This window comes from Chinchilla lanigera, unplaced genomic scaffold, assembly GCF_000276665.1.
Source record: "Chinchilla lanigera isolate Chin_1 unplaced genomic scaffold, ChiLan1.0 scaffold00026, whole genome shotgun sequence".
In the NCBI taxonomy this organism is placed as follows: Eukaryota; Metazoa; Chordata; class Mammalia; order Rodentia; family Chinchillidae; genus Chinchilla; species Chinchilla lanigera.
In genome coordinates, this window is record NW_004955427.1 from 20,797,933 (window position 1) to 20,823,445 (window position 25,513).

Sequence of the window (25,513 nt, forward strand, 5' to 3'; positions counted from 1 at the left end):
ATATTTTAATTAAAATTTAAATAATTTTATTTTTTCATTAATGTTTTCCTATTTGGTTAATTTATTGTTATTATGACTTAAGATATCTTTGCCTATCTCAATATTAAAAATATTTCTCGTTTTCTTCTGAAAGATCTGTCATTTAGCTATTACTTCTAAGTCTACATATCCTGTCAGGTTAAATTTTGCATTCGATGTGTTATAAAATTTGAAGTTCACTTCTTTCCCATACAAGTATCTAGTTGCTTAGCACTATTTCTGAAAAGATTATCCTTTTTTTTTGGTACCGGGAACCAAAGTCACAACTTCACACTTGCCAGGCAGGCGCTGTGCCACTGAACTATATACATAGGCCCAAAAAGATTATCCTTCATCTGTTAAATTACCATGACAACTTTTGAAAATCAATTAAATATATTTATGGGTCTATCTCTGGACTCTCTGTTGTGTTTAACTGTTCTCCAAGCCTACCTTATGCCTATCTTGATTACTGTAACTTTATATTGTTTTAATATGAGGAAATGTAAGTCCTCAACATTGTAATTTCTTCCCTAGAATGTTATTATGGCAATTCTAAGCCCTTTAGATATCTATACAAATTTACAATCAGCTTGTCAAATTCTACATAAAAGTCTAATGAAATTTAGATTGGGATGGCACTGAATCTATGACAATTTATAGAAAACTGTCATCAAAACAATATTGTGCTTCCAACAAATCACCACAGTCTATCCCATACGTACTCACTTCACTCCAGACTGCTCTGGAGTGTTGAACACACATACTCTACTAAATTTATGCCCTACTATTTCATGTTTTTTGGAAAATAATCACTAATTATTTGATAGTATATAAGAATTTGACTGATTTTACAGATTAGGATCTTGCCAAAATTTAGTCATTGGTTCTAGTGGCTAGTTTTGCAAAATCCATGTTCATGGTAATATATACAAAATAAAATTACATCTGACTAAAAAGGCAATTTCCTTTTTCCTTTCAAATCTTTGTACTTTTTTCTTCTTACAGTATTGGTTAGTCAATGCCAAAGAGAGTAGGGTCAGAATTGATTACAGAAGAAAATGAAAGAGCTTCCTGGAGTTATAGTGACCATTCTGTATCCTGAATATGATGTACATTATATGACCACATACATTTGTCAAAAGTCATAGAACTATATACTTGAAAAGGGAAATTTACTGTATGTAAATTATACTTTGAAAAACTGCCAAAAGAACATCTAACTTAAGACATCCAACTACTCTATCACAGGAGTTTCTTTATCTATCTCTGTCCCTACTTTTATGAAAAATAGTATATCTTACTAAATAATCATATTAAGTAAGGTTCACGTTATTTGCCATAAACCATGCCTGATGAAATTTTTGAAAACAGAAATTTTGATAGAAAATTCTGAAACACACGTTTTAATTAATCTAATATGGGGAATCTGGATTGCAAACAGTGGCATCCAGAAGACATTCAGCACTCAAGTTTCTTTACCTGTGTATCTGGACTTGAAGGAGTCAATATAGCAAGCAGCATCATCTACTTTAATGCCCATCTGTTCTCCTAAAGATTTAGCTCCTATTCCATAAATGATTCCATAGCAAATCTGAAAGGGAGTCAGGAAAGGAAATTAAGTCAAAACTATATAAAATGTGAATATAACCAGTTCATGTGGATTGAAATTTTGGTAAACTTATTCCATAGTTAGTTAAAGACATGATTAGATCTGCTTTGGTACCAGAAATCGAACTCAGGACTTTGCGCTTGCCAGGCAGGCACTTGTGCTGCTGAGCTATATCCCCAGCCCTAGATCTGCTTTGGCACTTTTTCGTTTGTTTTGTTTTTTGGAGACAGGGTCTTGCTGTGTAGTTCAGCCTGACCTTGGAGTCACTATGTAGCCTAGGCTGGCCTGGATCTCACAGCAATCTTCCTGCCTCAGCCTTCTGAGTGCTAGGATTACAGGTAGGCACACCATGCCCAGCTAGTGTTATTTCTTAAGAGAGAAAGGAATGAAAGAGAAGAAAATATAAGTGAATTTGAATGTGTATATGTGTTTTACTAAAACAGTCACCATCTAAAAGGAAAGATATATTTCCATTTATAATTGATCCATCAGTCATTAGAGCAGCTTTTTAGTTCTCAGAGTACCCCATTAAAGAAGCACCTAGATGCTGGAAAGAAAGTATTATAAACATCCCTCTACTTACCTATAGACCGGACTAGAGGAATAAATTGTGTGTTAATGTAGAGACCACTTCCCTGGAAATAAATCTTTGAATTACAGCCCCCTGACATCCCACAAATGCAGAATTTATCTGGGTTAAATACAAACAAAATCCTGAGGAAGTTTTGGGAGCAGTACAGGGAAAAGATCAAGCTAAGACACTAAAGAGATGCAGTAACTATTGCCTAGGTTCGAGCTTAGTGCCGCCACGCACAGACATATGCTCTTTCACTAATCACTTCACCTCTCTGTGCCTTTGTGTCATCTATATAATGAAGGCAGTAACACCTATGGTGAGGAATTAAGATTGGAAGAGTTACTGCATGTAAGTGTTTAGCAAGCTGTCTGGCATGAAGGAAGCTCTATATAAATATTAAACAAAACACAAAAAGACAACATGCATTAAATGAGTATGTGCACAAGTAAATCAGGAAGCGCTTACAACACAGAGGCGGCCACCGCCAGTGAATGAATGCGTAGATTACAGGGTCAGATTGCCCAAGTTATAACCTTTTGAATTTCTCCTGATTCCTTATTTATAGTTGTATGACCTTGATCAAATTACTTTCTTGCTTCAGTTTCCTCCTCTATAGAATGGGAACAGACATTATATCTATCTAAAGAGCTAATTATGAGAATTAAATGTGGGAATATTACCTATGTTGTCTAGGGTTTAATTCTTGCTAAGTGCAGGACCCCAGAGTGGATTAAAATTGACAGGACAGAACTGGATTTCCTAATAGTGGAAAAAACAAATGTTGGTGCTAGACAAAAAATGGTGAGAGGGAGCCAGTGAGGCACAACAACAGAAAGTAATGAGAAGCACACAAGTAGTACGAACAGTGCGGGAGCGCGGAGGTGGGGCGCTGAGCCTCCACTGAGCCAATCATCGCGCCCTTTATTCCACAGTGCACGTGATAAGGAAGCGCCAGTGCTAATCCAGGCTAGGAAATGCGCGCCTGTGGCCTTTGACCTTCTCTGTGCCTAGAAGTCATCCAGGACTAAGAACTCAAACGGATCCATTTCAGAGGTACAAGGGCAACATGAAGTTTCACCGGCCCCAAAAGGCTAAACAGCTACCAACTGTTAATTATAATTTAAGCTCGGCATTATTAATTTATCAACAAATGCTTAGAGAGACTCTTCTATACAAGGTATTTGATCGCTTGATGTTGTAGGGAAATACAAAAATGAAAATATGGAACTTTATATCAGGATATTTACTGACTAGAAAAAGATTTAAAATACACATATATACATACCCATAAGTAAACACCACGACCACTACAATAATCTCTACCACTTTTACACAAGCATCTACAGAGTACAAGCCATTGTGACAAGCCTTATTATGGTCTGGAATACACAAGTCTTTCTTATCACGAATACACAAGTCTTCCTTATCACAAATACACAACTAGACAGAACCTCTGTCTGGTTCTATCTATGGCCACTAGAAAAGAAAGCATAATAAACACCATGAGTCAGGCTCTGATGAATGTGGCTGGAAACATCCAAAGACAGAGAAAATGTTCCTCAACTACAAATAACTGAGGTAGTCAAAACATTTTAACCATTAGATTCTTGTGATTTCTTGCTTAATAGCTTGTCCACCAGGGTTACCTGCTTTGCTTGTTGCCTCAGATCATCCTCAACAGACTCCGGCTCAACCATCTTCCATTCTGCAGCAATACTCTTGAAAACATCAGCTCCAGAATTTAATGCTTGAATGAGACGACGATCATGGGATAAATGAGCCAAGACCCTCAGTTCAAGCTGAGAGTAATCAGCAGCCAGTATTAAACCACCTAAAATAGAAATGATTGTAGATAGGCTAGTATAAAACTGTGCATAATATAATCCAATGTCTTCTATGTCATTGAGCAGATTTACAAAAGTTTAGTTCGAATTCAGAACTTTTTCTTTTTTGAGACAGAGTCTCACTGTCTATTTCAGGCTGGCCTGGAACTCACGATATAGCCCAGGCTAGTCTTGAACTCACAGAAATCCTCCTACCTCAGCTTCCTGGGTGCTGGGATTACAGGCGTGTGCCATCATGCCCAGCTTAATTTAGAACTTTGAGGTCAAGAGTTCAAAAGTTAAAACCTTGCTTCTAATATGATGCAATTCGGTTCTGTATATTATTTTTTCCTGTTTAGACTGTGCGTTTATGTAACACATATAAATAAAACAAAGGATAAAACCCACATAATCATCTCAGTAAATGCTGAAAACACTTTTGGTAAACTTCAACATTTCTTTGTGATTACAAACTATGAAGAAAATAGGTATAGAATGATTTTTCTTCAAATTGATATAAGCCGTATATGACAAACCCACAGCCAACATCATCCTGACAATATCATTCTAGAAGAAATCATTTCCTCTAAAATGAGACATCATCCCCCTGTTCAATAGAGTTTTGAAATTTTAGGCAAGAAAAATAAAAGAAATTAAAAAGGTAGAAGTCAAACATCTCTATTTACAGATATTATCTTTTATATAAAAGGCTCTTGTTTGTTTTTCTTGGGGGTTGTTGAGACAGGCTCTCACTATGTAATACCAGCTGGACTAAAACTCAAATATGTAGCCCAAGCTGGCCTCGAACTCATGATGACTCTCCTGCCTCTGCCTGTTGAGTGCTGAGATTACAGGCTTGTGCCACCATGCCCAGCTTTTTTTTTTTAACCAGGAATTGAACTCAGGATCTCATGCTTGCCGTGTAAGCGCCGTGCGACTGAGCTATACCTCCGGTCCCCAAACTTTTTCTTTCTTTTGTTTTTTTTGGTACTGGGAATTGCACTCAGGACCTTGAGTTTGCCAGGCAGGCACTGTGCCACTGACCTACATCCCTGGCCCACCACGCGGGGCTTTACAAAAAGCTCTTAGTTCTGATAAACAAACTCAGCAAAGTTGCAACATACAAAATAACACCAAAAGTCAATAGCCTGCCTGTATAACACTGAGAAACAAATCAAGAAAATAATTCCATTCACAATAGCTTCAGAAAAATAAAATACCCAGAAACCAACCTAACCAATAAGGTAAAAAAACTCTATAATGAAAATTATAGAACACCCAACATGAAATCAAAGAAAACTTTAGATAATAGAAATACTTCCTTTGTTCATGAATCATCTGAACTAACATTGTTAAAAGTCACCAAAAGTGATCTAAATATTCAGTGTGATTCTATTAAAATATCAACAACATTCTTTATGGAACTAGAGACCCTGTCTCAAAAAAAGAAAAATGGGCCAAATAAGCATTCTTTATACACTACATTTTTTTTTAATTTCAGAAAAATACACAGATTTTTAAAAGGGAAATATTGCCAAGTACAATGGCCCCCACCTGTAATTCCTGCCTTTAGGGAGCTGGGACAGGAGGGTTTCAAGTGGCAACATCTCATCTCTTTCTAGTCCCACATGGGCAACCTAATGAGACACTGTCTCAAAAGCTAAATAATAAGGACAGGGGACATGGCTCAGCATTAGAGTGCCCCTGGGTTCAATCCCCCATGTTCAAATGAGGAGAGGGGTGCAAATGACAAGACGTAGGCTTAGAGTCAACCATATGTCAATAATTACTAGAGTGCAAATGAATCACTAGGGCAAAGATTTTCAAACAAGATCCACAGATTAATTAATTTATTTAAATTAATTAAGATGAATCTGCCAACTATCAGATGTAGCTTCTTATTGATGGTTTGCAACTGACTTCTACCATGAAACTACAGGCACAGAAGATGGAAAGACCTCCCACATTCACTGACCAGAAGAATGAATACTGTCAAAAAGGTTGTACTATCAAAATAAACCCACAGATTCGATGCAATCCCATCATACCAATGACAGTCTTCACAGAACTAGACAAAAAACATCTTGTCATTCATATGAAAACATGTTAAGACCTAGACTAGCCAAAGCAATTGTAAGAAAAGGAGCAATTCTGGAGGTGGCACACAAACCACTAATCCCAGCATTTGCGAGGCTGAGGGAGGAGGATCACTGTGAGCTCAAGATCAGCCTACATAGTGAGTTCAAGGTCAAGCTGAACTACATAGCAAGATGCTGTATCAAAAAATATATATATTTATATTTATATATAATATATATACAAATATATAATATACAGAAAATATAGTATAATAGATATATTTAAATATATATATATGTAAGACACAGTACCAAAAACAGGTACTGTCACAGAAACAGATATGTACACCAATGGCTAGAACAGAGAACAGAGAAATAAACTCACATAGCTATAGCCATCTAATTTATGACAAAGGTACCAAAAGCATATATTGAAGAAAAGACAGCCTCTAAGAAAAGGTGGTAGGAAACCTAGATATCCACACATAGAAGATTGAAACTAAATTCCTAACTCACCCTGTACAAAAGTCAACTCAAAATGCATTGAAGACCTACATATAAGGTCTGAAACTGAAAATGCTGGAAGAAAATGTAGGAGAAACACTTCAAGATCTACGCACCTCCTGAATAGGACTCCAGTACCTCAAGAAATAATAGCAAGAAGTGAAAAACGAGATCACAGCATATTAAAAGGCTTCTGCATGGCAAAAGAAAAATTAATAGAATGGGAGAAAATCTCTGCCAGCTATTCACCTGGCAGAGGATTATTATCCAGAGCATATAAAAAACATAAGAAACTTAACACCAAAGATGTTAAACACCAAAATCACTAATCGATAAAAGGGCAAATGAAATAAACAGACACTTTTCGAAAGAAGTAGAAACAGCCAATAGTTATATGAAGAAATAACTATCAGGGAAATGTAAAGAAAAACTACTACATATTGAGATTCTATCTCACCCCACACAAATACAAAAAATAGTAAATGCTGGTGAGGCTGTAGGTGAAAATCTTCTATACTGCTGGTGGGAATGTAAACCAGTATAACCAAAGGAAGGTACATAACAAACTAAAAATATTATACAGAGGGAAATCTTAACAACATGGCTACTAAAAATTTTCAAATTATGAATGACCCTCACATTATACCTAGTATGCAACATTACTTTTAAATTGAGCCATGCTCTTTCCTTTACACAAAAAGTAAAAATTCAGGATTGCATAACCCCATTAAGAAATCACCACAGACCACACAGACCTTCTAGAGATCCCTTGGATAAGCCTGATTGAACTTTGTATGCTGTTACTTAAAAAACAAAACTGAAATTGTTTGTGTCATCATAGACCTTAAGTTCACCCTTGGAATATTAAGTTTCTGACAGAATTCAAAATAAATTCAGATAGCTCACTGCACTCACGTGGACTTTCCAGCTGGTAAAAGATAAAGAACAATCTGCATACTAATAGTGGGGATGATCTGGGAGTCAGGTGCAAATTCTAATGTTTTGGTGACAAACAGGTTTATGACTAGAGACACTGAGGAGAATGAGGACAATATCGGGCCCACTCCATGCAACAGAAAGTTGGAGTACACAGAAAGGCAGAAGAAACACGGGAGCAAAACAAGACAAAGAAAGAGATCAAAGGAGTGTGCAGAGAGAAAGTTGGGGCAAGAGAAAGGGAGGGAGAGAAAGCTGATAAACGGGATAAATGCTAAAAGAAGTAAAAGCAGATGGAAACTAACACAGCCCACTGGGTTTTGCAAGCATTTACAATGGCTGTAGAAACAGACTACTGGTGCTGTGCTACACCACAGCAGAAACTTTACAGAAGGCAGATCGTGATGACAAGTGAATGATGGCTGTACACCTGGCAAAGGAAAGGGAAGATGGGCTTCGGGGCAGAGAGGAGAGATGGAGGGACCAAAGCGCACTTCTGAGTCCCACTCACACGGCAGGCTTTTCTGGTATTTTAAAAAACATTCGCTCAGCAAAGAGAAGCTCAAAACCATCAGCCACCTTACCTGAGAAAGGTACAAAAGCATGTCGCATGCTCACTGAAAATGGCATCCCTCTGTCTGAAGCCTTCTCCATCTGCGCCTGGGGCCCAGGCTTCTGCACACAACTCTTATTCTGTCCTCTGTGGTACAAGCAATACTATCCGTTACACATGAAGCATATTAAACATGCGAAATAGTGTATCAGATTTTCATAGCGCAGTCCATCTTTCCCTCTAAGAAGGTTAAACACAACCTGAAACTCACTTTAAAGAGTTCATAAAGACACTAGACCTCTTTTAGCAACTATTCAATTAAACATTAATGCATCTTGTAATTGCCTTTCCCACATTCTGCTTCTGAGGCAACTTGCTGCTGGGTAACTCAACAAGACTCTCTGGTCAAATCCCACACAAGTGATCTGGGCTGCCTCTTCCCATCATGTGTCTGTGGGATGGCGGGAGGGCAGCAGAGGTGCCGCTGACATTGCTAGCCCCACCCCTTTGTTATTTAACTTAAACTAGTCTATAGTGCTGGTTGATTTGATCAGTAGCCTAGGTTTCCAGCACTTCAATATCTGCTAGCTTCATTCCAGACAGACTCAGGACTGAATGGGGTAGTACCTACAACAAAAAAAGGTATGTCTGGAACATAAAATTAAACTCACATCAATATTTTGTATAATAGGCTATTTTCAAGCCATTCATGCTCTCAAAAGTTTTTTAATACCCAGATAGAGAACCAAACCTACCTGCCCATGGGCAGCAGGCCTCTGCCTAGGGCTTGGGGAGGGGGGCTCTCTTCTATAAGGGTTGGCATTTTGATTTCAAAATCTCTTGGAACATTCTGGATATTTGGTTCTGTAAAGGTTATTCGCCCTGAAATTATGCAGAATAAAGACATAAAATTAGAAAAAAAATGGACATTTGTTTTAACATTCGCATTTTTGAATTTCCTTAAAATGCTCTATCAATGCTAAACTAAATTTGATTTTTTTAATGTTCACATGTCTAGCAACAATAAAATCAGTACTCCATTCCAAAATAATAAATCAGCTACAATACTATGTTGTACATTAACCTAGCTCTCTAGAAAACAGTCCTCTAAGAAGCAAGTTGTTAAGTTATTCCTGTGCTAGAATGAGTACCAGACATCTGCACTACAACAGGTGGGCTGTCATACGCATGAGTAACGATGGATCGACTGGGCCTGAGGAGCGGCAGTTGTTGGAGCCGGCAAAGCCGGGGGTCATGAGACAGGGATCAGTGTCTAGAGCAGAAGGACAAGGACAGCTGGGACCAAAGAAGCTTACTACTGTGGCAGACGGAGGGCCAGGGAGAGGTGGCAACCGAACCTCACTTTCAGACATCACCTCGCTGGGTGTTTTCATTGGCGTTATCACTGAAGAGAATCAATAACAGTACTGGGGTGGACAGAGACTAGAAATCAGGTGTTTTGTAAATTTTCTAGTAAATAGAAAGTCACCCACCTACCACCTCTGTTCAAAATATTTTACGTTTGATTTTTTCACTCAAAGTGTGTAACTATTCTGCAAAACAAAAATTTGAGTCATTAGTTTTGTTGCTGCTATTTTTATAACATAGGTTGCAACATTACAACCTGGGTTTCACAACACCCTCTTAACCATAATAGGCTCTCTAAGAGGTATTGTACATAATTTCACCTTTTACTGATAAATCAGACATCATAAGTACCTTGGACATTGTTTTTCTGAATAAACTCATGATTTTACACCCTTAATTAGCTGTCAGCACATCATGAGTACTCAATTAGTGGTAACACTTTACATAGTTGTTATCATCAAATGCCCTGTTTGATACTCAAAACTAACAAATAGAGGAAGCCATCAACACCTGCCGTGGCCTTTCATTGAATTAACAAGGTAACACTGGCAGACCAAAAAAAGATGGTAAAATGGGAAAGGGATCAAGAGATAGAAGAGGAAAGAGAGAAAAGAAAGGAGACATAAAAAGAATTAAGACGTGGTATGTACATGTACCAGCTCCCCATGATGAATGTAATATTATGTACTGCATGCATGCACTAATAAAAATAATTTTTTAAATTTACCATCTTTTTAAAAAGAGTTGGTGAAAATAAATTACAAACCCTGAATATAGATTAATAGAAATGAATTCTAATTGTTAGAATCAAATTCTCAGCTTTGCCATGCTTAGAAACTTGTATGTCTAAATTACTAAGATTACATTATTATAAAAATTACAAAACATTATAAAACTCTTAAAATAGTGTACTTCTACTGAAAAGAACAGATACTACACTTGATCTTAGCCAAAAGGCCGAGAAGCAATATGTACTTCTAAAATAAATAGTAAAAGTAGAATTGACTGCCCCCCACTTCATAAGCAACAAATGAATGTATAACACCTTTGAAAACTCCGGGCTGATTCAGGTTTATCTAAAAGTATTTTATATAAATTTACAACGTTAGCAGATATTCCAAAGTGAAGCATAACACCAACAGGGAAACAAATGCCTAGGAAGGACCAAGAGGTTAGCCTTGATTTGTTCAGCCTGTAACTTCAGTTTATTGGGAATGAGAAGTTGCTGCATGATAGTGATAAAGGTAAAATAGTGATAAAGGCAAAGAGAGAGGTGTTTAGAACTAGGATAAACCACGCAGAGAAAAAGCAGCTCCTCATGCCTCCATTCTTAATAACACAGCAACTGACAGATATGTGAGGCAAAATAAGCCCAACACAGAAAGACCACATGCTTTCTCTCATATGTGGAAGTTAAGAAATAAAGAAAAAGACAGCTGGAATGTGGAATAGTGGCTGGACTGGGGTGTGGCTCAGTGGTACAGCACTTACTTACTAGGCACAAGTCCCTGGGTCCAATCGCCAAGTACCACAAAAAAACACACAAACAAAAGAGTGTTTTTTTGAGATTGGGAAAGGGTAGTGGATAAAAGGAAGCTGGATTTGTTTAATGCATGCTATACATATATATTCAATACCACACCCAAACTCATCAATATGTACAATTAATATATGTTAATAAAAATAATATTTAAAAACCTGTAAGTAATACAGGTAGTATTAGAGGTTTGTTTGGTTTTTTACTATACTAGGGACTGAACCCAGGGCCTTTGCACTGAGCTGCATTTCTAGCTTACTTTTCATTTTTCATTTTGAGACAGGTTCACTAAATTGCCCAAGTTGGTCTTGAACTTGTAATCAACCTGCTTCATCCTCCCAGAGTTCTAGGAATAGTCTTACATCACCACATGCAGTTTAGTGATTGCTTTTATTTTGTTTTATATAATGTTATATATTTTAAGCCCGGCACGGTGCTGCATGTCCATAATACCAGCACTTGGGAGGCTGAGGCATGAGGACTGCCACAAATTCAAGCCCAGCCTGAACTTCAAAGTGAAATCTGGATTCAACATTAGATTGAAAAAGAAGAGATTGTACATTTTAAAATATTTCATAATTACATCAAATAGACTTCTGGAAAGATAGCACAGTGGTGAACAGTAGGAAAACAGCCTCTCTGATTTGGTGTCTAGATGGTAGAATATAGCAACATGAAGAAGAGGAGGGAAGTGTTCCCAAGTACCTAACAAGGATCTGAAGTGAAAACTGAAGCCCACAGGGAGAACAAAAAGAGAGCCCTTAATGCAGAAGGAGATGGCAAGAGGAGCTTTCTCCCCAAGGCCTGACTCACTGAGCGGGAGGGACAGCTTGAACCTGCAGACAACCAGTGCCTACTGGTGATCCCCATGGCCTCCATGGAAAAATGCATCAGTGGAACGAAACAGTGGACTCAGCAGATTGCAGTGGCTGTTGAGTTATGTGGGTTCAGATAACCCCAGGAGAAGGTGATTGGCCAGGAGCCATCTTGGAGAGGGGCCAAGTGATTTTAGAACTCAGAGCAACTGCAGGGTGGCTCCTTCTGGAGGCTCCTAATGTCAAGGGAAGCAGAACTGAGTTCATGCTGGTTAAGCAGCTGAGTTCAAGCAAGCAGGAAGCACACAGGATGTTACAGGCTGAACAAATCAGGTTGCAACCTCACAGCCAGAAAACAGTCTAAACTTCACTGGACCAAAAGGTACAGGCTTGCTGGGATTACCCACTACTCCAACATAAAGCTACAGCTGGCTTACTGGGATTAATTAACATGGATGTGGGCTCATATACCCACTCTCTCTACCAGTGACAGAATAGACATGCCCTTACATGGACATTTTTTCATCTTTTTAAAAAAATTTGTTTTTCCTTTTCTCTGGATTGTTTGTTCTTGTTTTTATGAGTGTGAACATGGTTTCTAAGTTTTTTGTTGTTCTGTTCTTGTTTTTATTTCTTCCTTTTCTCTTTCCACCCAGTCCTCTTCACCAGTTCCCCCAAATTTAAGTAATCTTCCTTTATCCTGCAGCCTTGCTTCTAATCTTTTCCTCTTCTTCTATTTCTCTGTTTCTCTCCCCAACCCCTTTTAAACTTTCTCCCCTGAGGGTAAACTCAACATATTAAGAGCATATTTACTATATACAATTGTCTGATTTGTTTTAGACTTTGCTATATAACTACAAGTCTAGTTCATATGGTTAAATGTGATAAATTAACGGTTACCTCAGCTTGTCATTTTTCTATACTGTGTTTGATGCTATTGTTATTCCTGATTATACTACTTTAGCCAAGGGGACATCATTGTTCTAATCAGTTGTTCTTCCTGGTATGCCAAGACTGAGATTGCCTAGGGGTCATAAACAACTATAGGCCAGTGCCAAGGAACCAGGAACTAGGCCAAACATGCAGCAACTTCTCATTTCCAATAAACTGAAGGGGTAGGATCTTGCCACAGAATTAAAACTCACAAACCAGCTACACCTGGAAGACATCTCTGATAATGAGTCATTTCCTAAGGTTTCTAACTACTAGCAATAAATCTGCTTACCACAAGCAAATTTAAAGCATCGAGCCAGGCATGGTGGCGCATGCCTGTAATCCCAGCACTCAAGAGGCTGAGGCAGGAGGATTGTTGCAAGTTCGAGACCAGCCTGGGCTACAAAGTGAGCTCAAAGCCAGCCTGAACTGCATAGCAAGACCCTGTCTCAGCAAGACAAAAAAGAAAAAAGAAAAAAAGCATTGACCAAGGAATTAAACTAAAAAAAAAATAGAAAATGAGAAGACACTTAAGCAAGATGCAACTTCAGACTTTCAAATTGCCAAAGATGAACCTAGGTGGCCAGAATAATTCAAAGCCACCCACCTGGACTCTCTGAAGTGGTAAAAGTGGAAGTAACAAGGCAGAAGAATGAGGTTCTAAAAAAAATCAAATCAGAAATAATTTCTCAGATAACTGCAGAGATGGTGACCACAATAAAAGACTTGGCTTGTGACTTTAGAGCAGAGAGACATAAAAAAATAGAGGAGCTTATGAAAATGATGGATGAACACCCAACATAGAAAACAAATGGAATCCAACAGATGACAAAGCTTTTATAAATAAGGGGGGGAAGAGGGTGTTGAAGGGAAGGGAGGGGGACAGGGAAAAAAAGCAAGATATATAATGTACAGGTACAAATTCCCTATAATGAGTGTTATCATTATGTATATCTAAAATGTAATAATAAAATTTTTAAAAATAATTACATCAAATAAAAATAATGTGGTAATGTGGAAAAAAATAACACAGCGCCTGATACAAGCACTTTCTAGGAGCTGTTCACTCAGTGCATATTGATCTACTAAGCCCTCAGAATGATCAGGTGAAGGAGGACTGCTATTACTTGCTTTTATACAGGAGAAAACTTAGGCAGTGAAAATTTATGTTTTGTCTAAAGTTTCACAGTACCAGAATTCAAACCTTGATTCTTGATTTCAAAGCCCACACTCTATACCACCAATCCGCACTTCCTCCTCTATTAATAAGTTAAAACTGTCCTTTCTTCCACTGTGTACCATATTTGGCATGCATTTAGAGTTGTGCTCATCGCTTAAAGAAAAAATCCTGTTTTCTTCACCATATTACTCTCATACCTATCCCAAAAGAGTCATGAGACACCCAAAAGGTTTATTTACTGCTTGGGTAAAGTGACACAATAATCATAAGATTCCCCTAAGGCCTGTTGACATCCAACTGGAAGAGACTCTAAGAGGTTCAGGAAAGGGCTGAAACTAAAGTTGGATAAGACCATGGACTCAAATAACGTATTCTAGTCCATATTCTCATGCAAAATGCTGTCTCAGGCATCCAGTTATTCTGTACAAGCACTTGAAAACAGTAACTGTATCTCACTAGAACTCATCTCCATATCTAGCTGGTTTTTAGCTATGCTTTGTGCATAATTACAAGTTTTATAAATGTTGTAGAACTTCACTGAACTCAACCATCAATCCTTTAGTTCCTTGACCATCATAAGCAAATATTGTATATGCAAATCTTTCCTTTCAAAATTGGACATTATTCATATTTAACACTTCCTATCACCTGTAGCTGTGTGTGACTGTGACACAGGATAGATTCTTTCCATTCTGAGAAAAGGATTCAGACGCTTTTCCCTTTGCAGCGGAAAGACCACTTTGGTAATAGCATTCGTAATTCTTCTCCATTCCAGTATCAAGCCTGGTAAAGGATGCAATTCCTTTAATTTATTTAAAACATCCTGCCAAGGAAATATAATAAAGTAAGATTGGACTCTTGTCCAAATTCTGCAGCAAAATAAAATCTTTTAAGTAAAAAATACAGTCTCAAAGTTAAATTTGATAATTTCTATACCCACAAATCAAAACCACTGGTTAAGCTTTTTAGAAATCACCATGAAACTATGATTGGTACAGTTTTGAAATGCAAATATGGTGATGCTGAGTACTACCAATTCAGAGCAAGCTGTTTAAAAGCAATGACACATCGGTTAATAAAATAACTGTCTCCTGCACCCTGTCAAGAAGTTACATCACCTCTTTTCTTTATGCATTTCCTCTTCCTCTCTTTTCATGACTCTAAGGATCTCAGCTGGCTCCCTTCCTGACCCAATACCTACATGGTTCCACATGAGGAAATCAGGAAACACTTATTTTTAGAAGCTTCATGTGTCTATGCTATGGACTTCTAAGGAACTATTAAGGAATAAGAACTGGTGGTGTGAAAGAGAGAGACTAAGGAAAAGCTGAGCTGGGGAACAGGGCTAGAAACACTTCCCATAAGAAGACAAGTTACAGTTCAGTTTCACAGTCAAAATTCTACAGAATGGAAACTTGGATAGCTCTCCAGAGTTGATGTGGTTACATCTTCTTTCCTTATCTTTCTACTGAAACTTCAATAAAAATGAGACATTAAACTTTTTCTGTCTTCTGTCCAATTTATGCATATGGTTTTCATGGATTATCATTAGCAAATTTCCTTTGAAAACAGGAGATTATATTCTCAATAAATTCATAGAAAACTTATTACTTCCCCCTGAAATTGAAAAAAAAATTATTCTTTTCTCTATTCCAGTCTCCATATCCATATAACTATTCAAATTGTATTGTACTAGAAGACCAAGAATAGTGGTTGGCAATCATTAAATAACGTTTAAGACTTTATACTGTTCTACTTTATACTGTCTTGGTATGAAAAATGCACCTGCTGACTCAGTTAACGGTCCTGATTTTTCATGCCCAGATTTTGTGGGTTACTGAGCCACAAACCAATTTGCCTGCCTATAAGTAAATAAGCTGAAGAGGGCTATGTTAGATCTTGATTTCATCAACATTCTTTTGAGACATTAAAATGCTAAACGTGTTTAAGATTCTGCCCTGTAACTGTCCCCACAACACACCTTGCTGGTGCTGAATCGTCTCCCCAGCCTCTGCTTGTATGCCCGGTCGTTCCCTCTTCTGGTGGAGCCCAGGGTTTTCTTGCTGCTTTGGATTTTTGTCTCTCCATCTGGCGGCAACTTCAATTCCAAAAACAGAACCTGCAAAATATTACTGCTCCTTTATTCAAGAATCAAATGGCAAGTACTGTCATTTAGAAAATATTTTTTAAAGTTATTTGAGAAAACAATCTCTACAATTTAACATGGGATGGAAGATACTTTCGTTGGCCAATTTAGGATTACCAGTCTTAACAAATGATGGGACTGAAAATGTATGTGTCAGGTTAAGCTGCCCCTACCCTGATCTGGATGCTATTAGATAATACAGCTTTTCAACAAGAACACAAGCATGTGTACACTGTGCTGAGCAACTGGCAAATAAGCTACTGACACTGAGACTTGAGGATGCTCTGAGGATCATATGCTGTCCTAAATGCCTCCTGAAGTGATACCCAGCACAGCTCCTCAAACATGAAACCTCCCTTGAAAGTCAACACAGAAGCATGTGTGTCCACCCTATGATGACAAAATCACATGACACCATAAGGAAGGGTCTGGAAGCTATTGAGTTCCCCTACCACAATGCTGGACCTAAAGGTCCTGAGGTACAAAAAGTTAAGTGGCAGTACCAATCCAATGTGGCCCTAAGGAAAGTTACAGAGTGGAAGGGAAGCACCCACTAAAGAAGCTAGACCTCCATAGGGAGGAATCCAGACTCTGGGGCAGAGAGAAGATCCCATGTGAACCGAATCCTAAGACAAATTAGAGGGGTCACACGCCAGACAATTCAGGACATTATTTACTATGCCTATTCTTTCACTTATATTCCTTGCATGAGTTTTAGTGAACCTTGGATTATTAATTTGCCAATATTAATTCTGAAAATTAAAATCATTTGCATAATAAGGGAGGCATATAGCACTCTAATTGGCTACAATCAAAAAATCTACAGCCAGGCATATCACAATCAAAATTCCAAAAATTCAAAACAAGAAAAGAATCTTCAAAGTTGTTAGGGAAAAGAAACAAATCACCTATAAAGGAAAGCCCATCAGAATCACAGCTGACTTCTCAGCACAAACCCTCAAGTCAAAGAGAGCTTGGAGTGAAGTATTTCAAGTTCTAAAGGAAAACAATCTTCAACCCAGACTGATGTACCCCGCAAAACTACCTTTCAGAACTGATGGAGGAATAAGATAGTTCCATGACAAAGAACATCTGAGGAAATTTATGACCACCAAACCAGCACTCCAAAATGTTTTGAAGGACATTCTAGAAAGAAATAACAAGGACCTTAACTCCATGAACCCCAACAGAATGAATCCACCAGGCAAGGCAAACAGAAGGAGGGGAAAAAAGTGGGGGGAGCCAACAACAGGAAAATAACATGAGAAGGATAAGTCAATACATATCAGTTATACCAATCAATGTTAAGGGTATCAATTCACCAATCAAAAAACACAGACTGGCAGAATGGATCAAGAAGCAAGAACCAACAATACGCTGCATACAAGAAACACATTGAATTCAAAAAGAAATTCGTAGACTAAAGTAAAAGGATGGAAAACAATACTCCATGCAACAAGAACCCTGACAAAAAATTGCATAATTAGGAGATTTCTTCCCCCCCCACAAGCTGGACCAGATGAGAGGGAAAGATATGTCTGTGCCTCCCCCAAGATGGTAGTGATGACAGAAAGATCTGACTCCAGTTTACAGTAGGGGTGGTAACAACCATGGTCTTGGGAGTGAAAGGTATTATATGTTAAAGGTTACTATGCATATTGGTAAAGACTTAGCCCTAGAATTGTGTTATATAAATACGAGTATATGGACACACAGAGATTAGGGCTGCCACATTTAGCAAATAAAATTTCAGGATGCTAATAGTTAAGTTTTAATGACATGGACCATAGTTACAAAAGCATTATCTGTTGTTTATCTGAAACTGAAATTTGGAACTGGGCAGCCTGGTTTTCAGGACATCTTAACATAGATATCAAAGGTATATGAATGGAAAGACAGAAGGAAAAAATGAAATAACTAACTAGGGAAATGGAATATTATGAAAGTAGCAAGAAAGCAATAGTCCCAAGAAGGGAGACTTATGAGTAAAACAACACAAACACTTCAAGTTAATATTTAGAAAGCTTTTTAAATATATAAAAAAGGCTTAGGGTCTCCCTATGTTTCCTGGGCTGGGCTCAAACTTGCAATCCTCCTGCCTCAGTCTCTCAAAGTGTATTCAGAACTTTTAGGTCTTTGTGTAAAAATGGAAGTTACCTGGAGAGGTAATTTCAATATAAAGTTTTTATTTAAAAACAAAAAAAACAAGTTTTCTTCAGAATTATTTGTGAAAAATTTATACACCAAATACCTCTCCAGTGGCCGGGTATATAGCTTAGTGGCACAGCACTTTCTTGGCAAGCACAAGGTTGTGAGTTCAATTGGCACCAAAAAAAAAAAAAAAAAATCTCCAGAAAATTTTCATTTTCTTATGAAGATGTAAGAAGGAGCCAGTGTAACATCAAAGGCCATCTACTTTAGCCTGGAGTTAGATCTGGCCTGTGATTCATAGAATCACAAGGGCACAAATTCCAGTGTTGGCCCCAACCTTTCTTGTGCTGAAACCCACAGATTCTGTGCTTTTGATAAGTTTCCTACATACTTCCATGTGCAATCAGCTAAGTATTCACTTGAAGACTTACAGGCTAAAAATTTTAAAAGACAACACATATGTGAGCATGGTGGTACATGCCTGTGATCCTAGCACTCAGGAGGCTGAGGCAGGAGAATCACCAGGAGTTCAAGGCCACACTGGGCTACATAGTGAGTCCAAGGCCAGCCTGAACTACGTAGTATGACCCTGTCTCAAAACACACAGCACCACCAAATTTCACTGAATTCATCAATATACTACATGATTAAAGGAAATAAGGTTTATTGTTTTCAATAAAAAATGTAACCATGGTTTAAAAACGGGCATTTTTAAAGTAGTTATAACACATCCTGTGTACTTACTATGTGATAGTCTTTATTCTATGCATTTTGCGTTTATCATTCACACCTCAGACAACCGTATGAGCTATTTCTATCATAAACCTCACTTTACTGATGAAGAAACTAAGTCACAGTATCACTGCACTGGCCCAAAGTCACGACCTGGATCCTAAGTGGCGGAGGCAGCACCATCTCTAAACACTGCGACCACGCGCACAGGCCACATCACTGAGTCATCCGGAAGACAAGGAGCACAGACACAGAAGTGCGCCTGACCCCCATCTAAAGCACCCACCCACCTGAGCAGGAAAGAGTTGGGTGACAGGAGAGACCACAATACCAATCAGTGAAAATAAAATAGGGGTATAGCTCTCACAGTTTACGTAGGTGACAAAAAACTAGGTTTACAAAAAGGAGTCACAAACACTCTCTTGTTTGCATCTCAGAAAAATATCCAATTTCCTACCTTGAACAAAGATGATGGCTGAGGCCAGGTGGGGTGGTTTATGAAAGGACTAACTCTATGCAGGCAGAGCTACCTTGTTATGGCACTACAGTTACAAAGTATTTGTCTCACAGATAGGTGAGCTGTATATGTCTGGCAAATGTTTAACTATAAAAACTATTATGGTAAAAGAAAAATTACCAGTAATCCCCGTCAAAATACTCTCTCTTACTTCAAACACACCCATTGCTCTTTCCACTTTCTTTTAAAGAAAATTTTTTATTCATTCATGTTTGCAGTACATGAATGATTACACTCACCATGGAAAGTTGGTATATGTACATAACACATCTTTTTGCTTCCCCTTCTCCTCCCTGTCCTCCATCTCTTACTCCTTCCCACCTGCAAAAGATCTATCTCCCTGATTCCTATTATCTAGTTTTATTTATTTATACTGCTCTTTAATTTATTTATACTCCAACTATGCAATTTTTAAGATTGTGTGTCAGAATTATTTCACTTAACATTATGGTATCAAGTTAGATCCATTTTCCTAAAATGAATCAAATTTATCCTTCTTTGTGGCAGAGTAGTATTCTATTGTGTATACATACCACATTTTCTTTATCCATTCAGCTGTCTATAAATATATAGGCTGATTCCAAGATGTTGTATTAGTTGTGCTGCTATAAACATGGGTATGTATGTAGCACTATAATATGTCTTTAACTCTTCTGGGAAGATGCCTAGGAAGGTGCTACCTGGGTTGACAGGAATTTCTACTTTTTCAAGGAATTGCCACATTCCCAACAACAGTGTAGAGGTGTTTGTTTTTGCCCATGGCCTCACCAGAATTTGTTATCATTTGATTTCTTGATGATAGTAATTTTTTCTAGAAGAGATGAAATCTCAGAGTTGTTTTAATTTCCATTTCTCTAGTGGCCAAAACATGTCTATTCATTTTAGTTGTCCATTTCTGATCGGATCTTTTGGTGGGGCGGGGGATCTGATTTTTGTTTTAGTTTTCTATGTAGTCTAGAGATTAGTATTCTGTCCAGTGAATAGCTAGCACAAATTTTTTCTCATTCTGTGAGTTGTCTCTTCACTCTGTTATTTCCTTTGCTGTGCAGAACCCTTTTAATTTGACATAATCCCATTTCTTGAGTCTTGATGTTATTTCTTGCACAAATAAGATTCTGCTCAGAAAGTCCTTGGCTATGCCTAAATCTTCAAAAGTTTGACCTATTTATCTTCCAGAAGATTATTTCTATTTTAATATTTAGATCTTTGATCTATTTTGATTTTAGTTTAGCACACAGTGAGAGATACAGGTCCAGTTTCAACCTTCTGCATATGTACAGCCAGTCTTTCCAGTACTGTTTGTTTAAGAGGCTATCTTTCCTCTAACATATGTTTTTGTTCCCTTTGTCAAAGATCAGATAATGGAATATGTCTGGGGCTTTTTCTGCATCCTCTACTCTACTCCATTGGTTTACATCTGTTTTTGTGATGGTACAATGCTGTTTTATCACTGTAGCTTTATGACATAACTTGAAATACAGGATGGTGATGCCTCTTGATTTGTTCTTGTTTCCCAAGACTGCTTTTGCTTTATTTCGTGGTTTAATATGAATTTTAGGATTGTTTTCACTTGTTCTGTAAGGAATGCTGCTGGTATCTTGATTATCAGACTAAATCTATATATCAGTTTGGCTTGTATGGCCATTTTTACAGTAATGGTTATACCTAGCCAGGAACATTTCCTGATGTCCTCCTCAAACCTCCTTTTCCAGATTACTATACTTTGGTAATGGAGGTCTTTCACTTCCTTTGTTCGTTCCTAAGTATTTAGTTTTTCTTGAAGCTGTTTTGAGTGGTATTGTTTCCCTAATTTCTTCCTCAGTGGGCTTATTATTGATGTACAGAAGTGCTATTGTGTTAGTTTTGTATCCTACTACCCTGCTCAATTTGCTCATCAGTTCTCGGAAGGCTCCGGTGGAAATTTTTAGATATTCTATGTAGAGGATCATGTCATCAGGGTATAAGGACAGTTTGCCTTCTTTCTTTCCTATTAGTTCTTTCTCCTTTGCCTGGTTGCTCTAGCTAAAGTTTCAGTGGACATCTTTGTCTTGTTCTTGCTTCTAGAAGGAAAGCTTTCAGCTTTTACTCATTCAATATGACATTGGCAGCAGGTTTATCACAAATGGTTTTTATCAGATTTAGATAGTCTATTTATTCCTGTTTAAAAAATGTTATGATGAACAGATGTTGGATTTTGTCAAGGGCTTTTTCTGTGTCTACTGAGATGATCATGTATGTGATCTTTGCTCTTCCTTCTGTTTATGTGATGTATTGCATTTATTGATTTGTGTATGTTGAGCCATCCTAGAATATCTGAGATGAATCCTACTTGCTCATGATGTATGAGCTTTTTGATGATTTTTTACATTATATTTGCCAGTATCTTGTTGAGGATTTTTGAACCTATGTTCATTAAAGAGATTGGTTTGTAGTTTTTTCAGTTGAGTCCTTATCCACTTTTGGATCAATGTAATGCTAGCTTCCAGGAATGAGTTTGGCAATAGCCCTTCCCTTTCAGTTTGATCAAAGAATTTAAGGAGTATTAGCATTATATCTTCCCTGAAGTTCTTGTAAAAGTCTGCATTGAATTATCAGGTCCTAGGTTTTTCTTAGCTGGTCAGCTTTTTATTACTGCCTCAGTTTCATTTCCCATTATTGGATTATTCAGGGCTCTTTAAATCTTTTTAGTTCAATTTTATTAATCCATATGTATCTAGGAATCTGTCCATTTCTTCTGGATTCTGCAATTTATTGGACTACAGGTTTTTGAGGTAGTTGCTACTAATAATCTTTTAGATTTCAGAGCCTGGGCTACAAAGTGAGCTCAAGGCCAGCCTGAACTGCATAGCAAGACCCTGTCTCAAAAAGACCAAAAAATAAAAAATTTACCTTCAAGGAAAAAATGGATAAACTGGACTATATTAAGATGAGGAACTTCTGTCTATCAAAAGGCATTATTGGATCCGGGGCTATAGCTCAGTGCTAGAACACTTCTGGCATGGATGAGGCCATGAGCCCAATTTTCAGCTCAGGATGGAGAGAAAGAAGGAAAGGAGGGTAGACAGGAGAGGAGGGAAAAGAAAAGGAAAAGAAAAAAAAAAAAACACTGGACTGGGGACAGAGCTCAGCGGCACAGCACCAACCTGGCAAGTGTGAGGTCCTGAGTTCAATTCCCAGTACAAGAAAGAAAACTAACAAAAAAAAAATAGATTTTAGCAGCATCCATTGTGATTTTACCTCTTTCATTTCTAATTGATAAGGGTATTATCTTTCTCTCTTTTTGTAAGATTAGCCAAGGGTTCGTCTATTTTGTTTATTCTTTCAAAGACCTAGCTCTTTGATTCTTTGTATTTCTTTTCATTAATTTCAATTTCATTAATTTCCACTCTGATCTTTACAATTGCCTTCCTTGTACGAGCTTTGTGGAGTTGGACTGTTTTGTTTTGCCACATCCATGAGGTGTATCTTCAGTTATTAATTTATTGGGCTCACTCTTTTTCTGATGTGGGCATTCACAGCTACAAACTCTCTTAGGACTGCTTTCAACAAGTTCTAGAAGTCTTCTTACATGTATCTTCCATGGTATGATTAAAAAACACGGGGAATGCTGCTACAGAAGGCCATGCAATGGAAAGGCAGATTCATGAAAACAGCGTGCTCCCATCCACCTTATTCACTCAGCTTGCCCCGTGTGACTTCTAGCCCTTCCCCACAGTCAGAATGACCATGAGAGGTAAACATCTGGAATTGAAGCAGCTACAAAGCACAACTAAAAACACAAAAGAGGAACCTCCACACCAGCTTGAGAAAGTCAGAAGAACGAAGGGATAAATGTATTTGAAGTGAGGAGTATTTGAGGGAGATAAATGGCAATGTATCCTTTACAGTAATAATTTTTTAAAAAAATTAATTTCACTGTATTTTTCAATCACACCTCATGTAGTGAGTCTCTCCGCTGACACAGCCAAATCTCCTGAAGCGTGTGCTTTAGAAGTGTTCTTTTCTACCTTCCTAGCTCATAAATACACGCATAGTTATTAATTATCTGCTAGAATACGCTATTCCCATTCTGGTTAACTTCCACTCATTTTTGGTGTTCAGGTAAACACATGTAGGAAACACTAAATTTTAACTCAAAAAATTATTGTCTAACTTTCCTGTCTCCATGATCCCACCTCTGCAATGTCATCTGCACTGGTGAAGGAAAAACTGTGGCCAGCTAGTTGATAGGCCTGCATCTCAATCGCATCCAGTTTGGCTTGCATGATGTGTTTCTGGCTTTCACATTCCACAGTACTAAAGCCGATTCCATTTAGTTCTAGCAAGGCCAAGCAGTACTGGGAAGGCATTTCCACTTTGTAGAAAATATCTGAAAAAAAAACAAGAAGAATAAACTGTTAGTTCATCACATAAGTGACTAGGTCTTCAGCATTTCCTAAACTATGTAGAATTGGTCTGGGACAATCCAAAGATGCTTCCTAAGCTGTCCTTCAGGATCCAGTCTCCTGAGGAGATCCTCAAACCACCAAAGGAAAGGTGGCAAGGCCAGGTTGCTTAAATACTACACTACTGTGCTTCTCTATAGAGTGGAAGAGCTGGAGATCTTGTGAAGAGTCTGGATTATGAGACATTACTTTTCTCCCAAGATCATGTTTCTGCTTTTGCTCTTAGAAGGAGCAAGGCAGTCCACCTTATTTACTGAACAAACTAAAAAGAGTTAATTCTCTTAAATTATTCCCAATATTTCCGGTCCCATAGTATACATGTTGGAATGAGGAACTGACTATGGATATTTTATATTTTCCAGTCCTCTTACAGAGAGTAAAGAAATAAATTCTCAAAGTAAAAATCAGTATTTTCATATTTGCTGTTATTTCTCAACACAGCAATCATTCTGAACAAGTTTTTCCAGTATATTCACTGAAATGTTAATTCCAAAGATGCTTTATAAAGAGGATGGAATTGAGAGATGCTGCATGCTCTGAGTATCAACATCTATATACTGTTTTTGGATATTTATGATGACTATTAATATATTAAAGGCTCTGAGAAGACTTGAAAAAAACTATTTTAACTGAAAGTTCTAAAACTAACCATAAAACCCATTACTTAGTACAGAACTTGTTAATATCCTGAAAAGTAAGCATCCACGAACGTGCTATGGCAAATGTTGTCTTTAATAATAAAGAAAAATTCCACACCAAGGACTTCAGCTTCCAATACACTGTGTCATCTAGACTCAGAGCAACGCTAATCTGTCCTGCTCAGACCCATACACACACATTTGTTCAGGCACTGCTGGCTTAGTCAGCAATAGAGATCTCCAGGGATCAACCACTGTCAAAGGCAAAAACAGATGAGAGATACTGGCCTCTAACACTGGTAGAGTCTGGCGTTAGGGGCCTGGAGCCAGAACAGAAATTCACGCCTTGCAGGATCAGTGAAATAAAGAAGTTCAGTCTGCACAGAAGCAGTCAGAGAAGCACAGAGTAAGAGTGACAGGGAGCAGCAGGAATAGGCTGCAGGAAGGAGCAGGGCTGTAATGAATCAAAGCTGAAGGAGATACAGATCTTTGAAATAACGGAGGAAGGACTGATTCCCCAGCTCCTGTTCTGAAATGAAACACTTGGAAAAGGCTAATGTGTTCCTTGGATGTGTAATAACCTGGTAACCAGCAGAGGCAGGAGCAAAATCTTTCCAGACAAAGACTTCCCTCAAGTTAGTCCTGTAGGGCTCCAATGACCAAATCCTGAACAAATCCACAAAGATATAAAATATACGAGACAGTACAGAAGTATGAATGGAACTTAGAAGAAACAATCAACAGATTCAGATCCCTGAGAATTGCTCCTTAGAATATATACTCTTTAGCCGGGCGTGGTGGTAAAAAAAACACAACAGCCAGGTGTGGTGGCGCACTCCTATAATCCCAGCACTGGGGAGGCTGAGGCAGGAGGATCACTGCAAGTTCAAGACCAGCCTGGGCTACAAAGTGAGCTCAAGGCTAGCCTGAACTGCAGAGCAAGACCTTGT

At 37.9% G+C, this 25,513-nt stretch overlaps 1 protein-coding gene across 3 annotated transcripts in view; it reads right to left on the reverse strand.

Annotated features, from left to right (window-relative positions):
- Nucleotides 1-25,513, reverse strand: part of Polq (polymerase (DNA directed), theta) — a 115,763-nt gene that overhangs the window by 18,601 nt on the left and 71,649 nt on the right. For all 3 annotated transcript variants that reach the window (XM_013515227.1, XM_005386484.2, XM_013515228.1), the window contains 7 exons: nt 23,656-23,849; nt 15,916-16,053; nt 14,583-14,757; nt 8,857-8,983; nt 8,133-8,248; nt 3,854-4,038; nt 1,501-1,612 (listed from right to left, as the gene is read on the reverse strand). In XM_013515227.1, the coding sequence (XP_013370681.1) occupies nt 1,501-1,612; nt 3,854-4,038; nt 8,133-8,248; nt 8,857-8,983; nt 14,583-14,757; nt 15,916-16,053; nt 23,656-23,849 (1,047 nt within the window). The remainder of the gene's footprint in view (nt 1-1,500; nt 1,613-3,853; nt 4,039-8,132; nt 8,249-8,856; nt 8,984-14,582; nt 14,758-15,915; nt 16,054-23,655; nt 23,850-25,513) is intronic.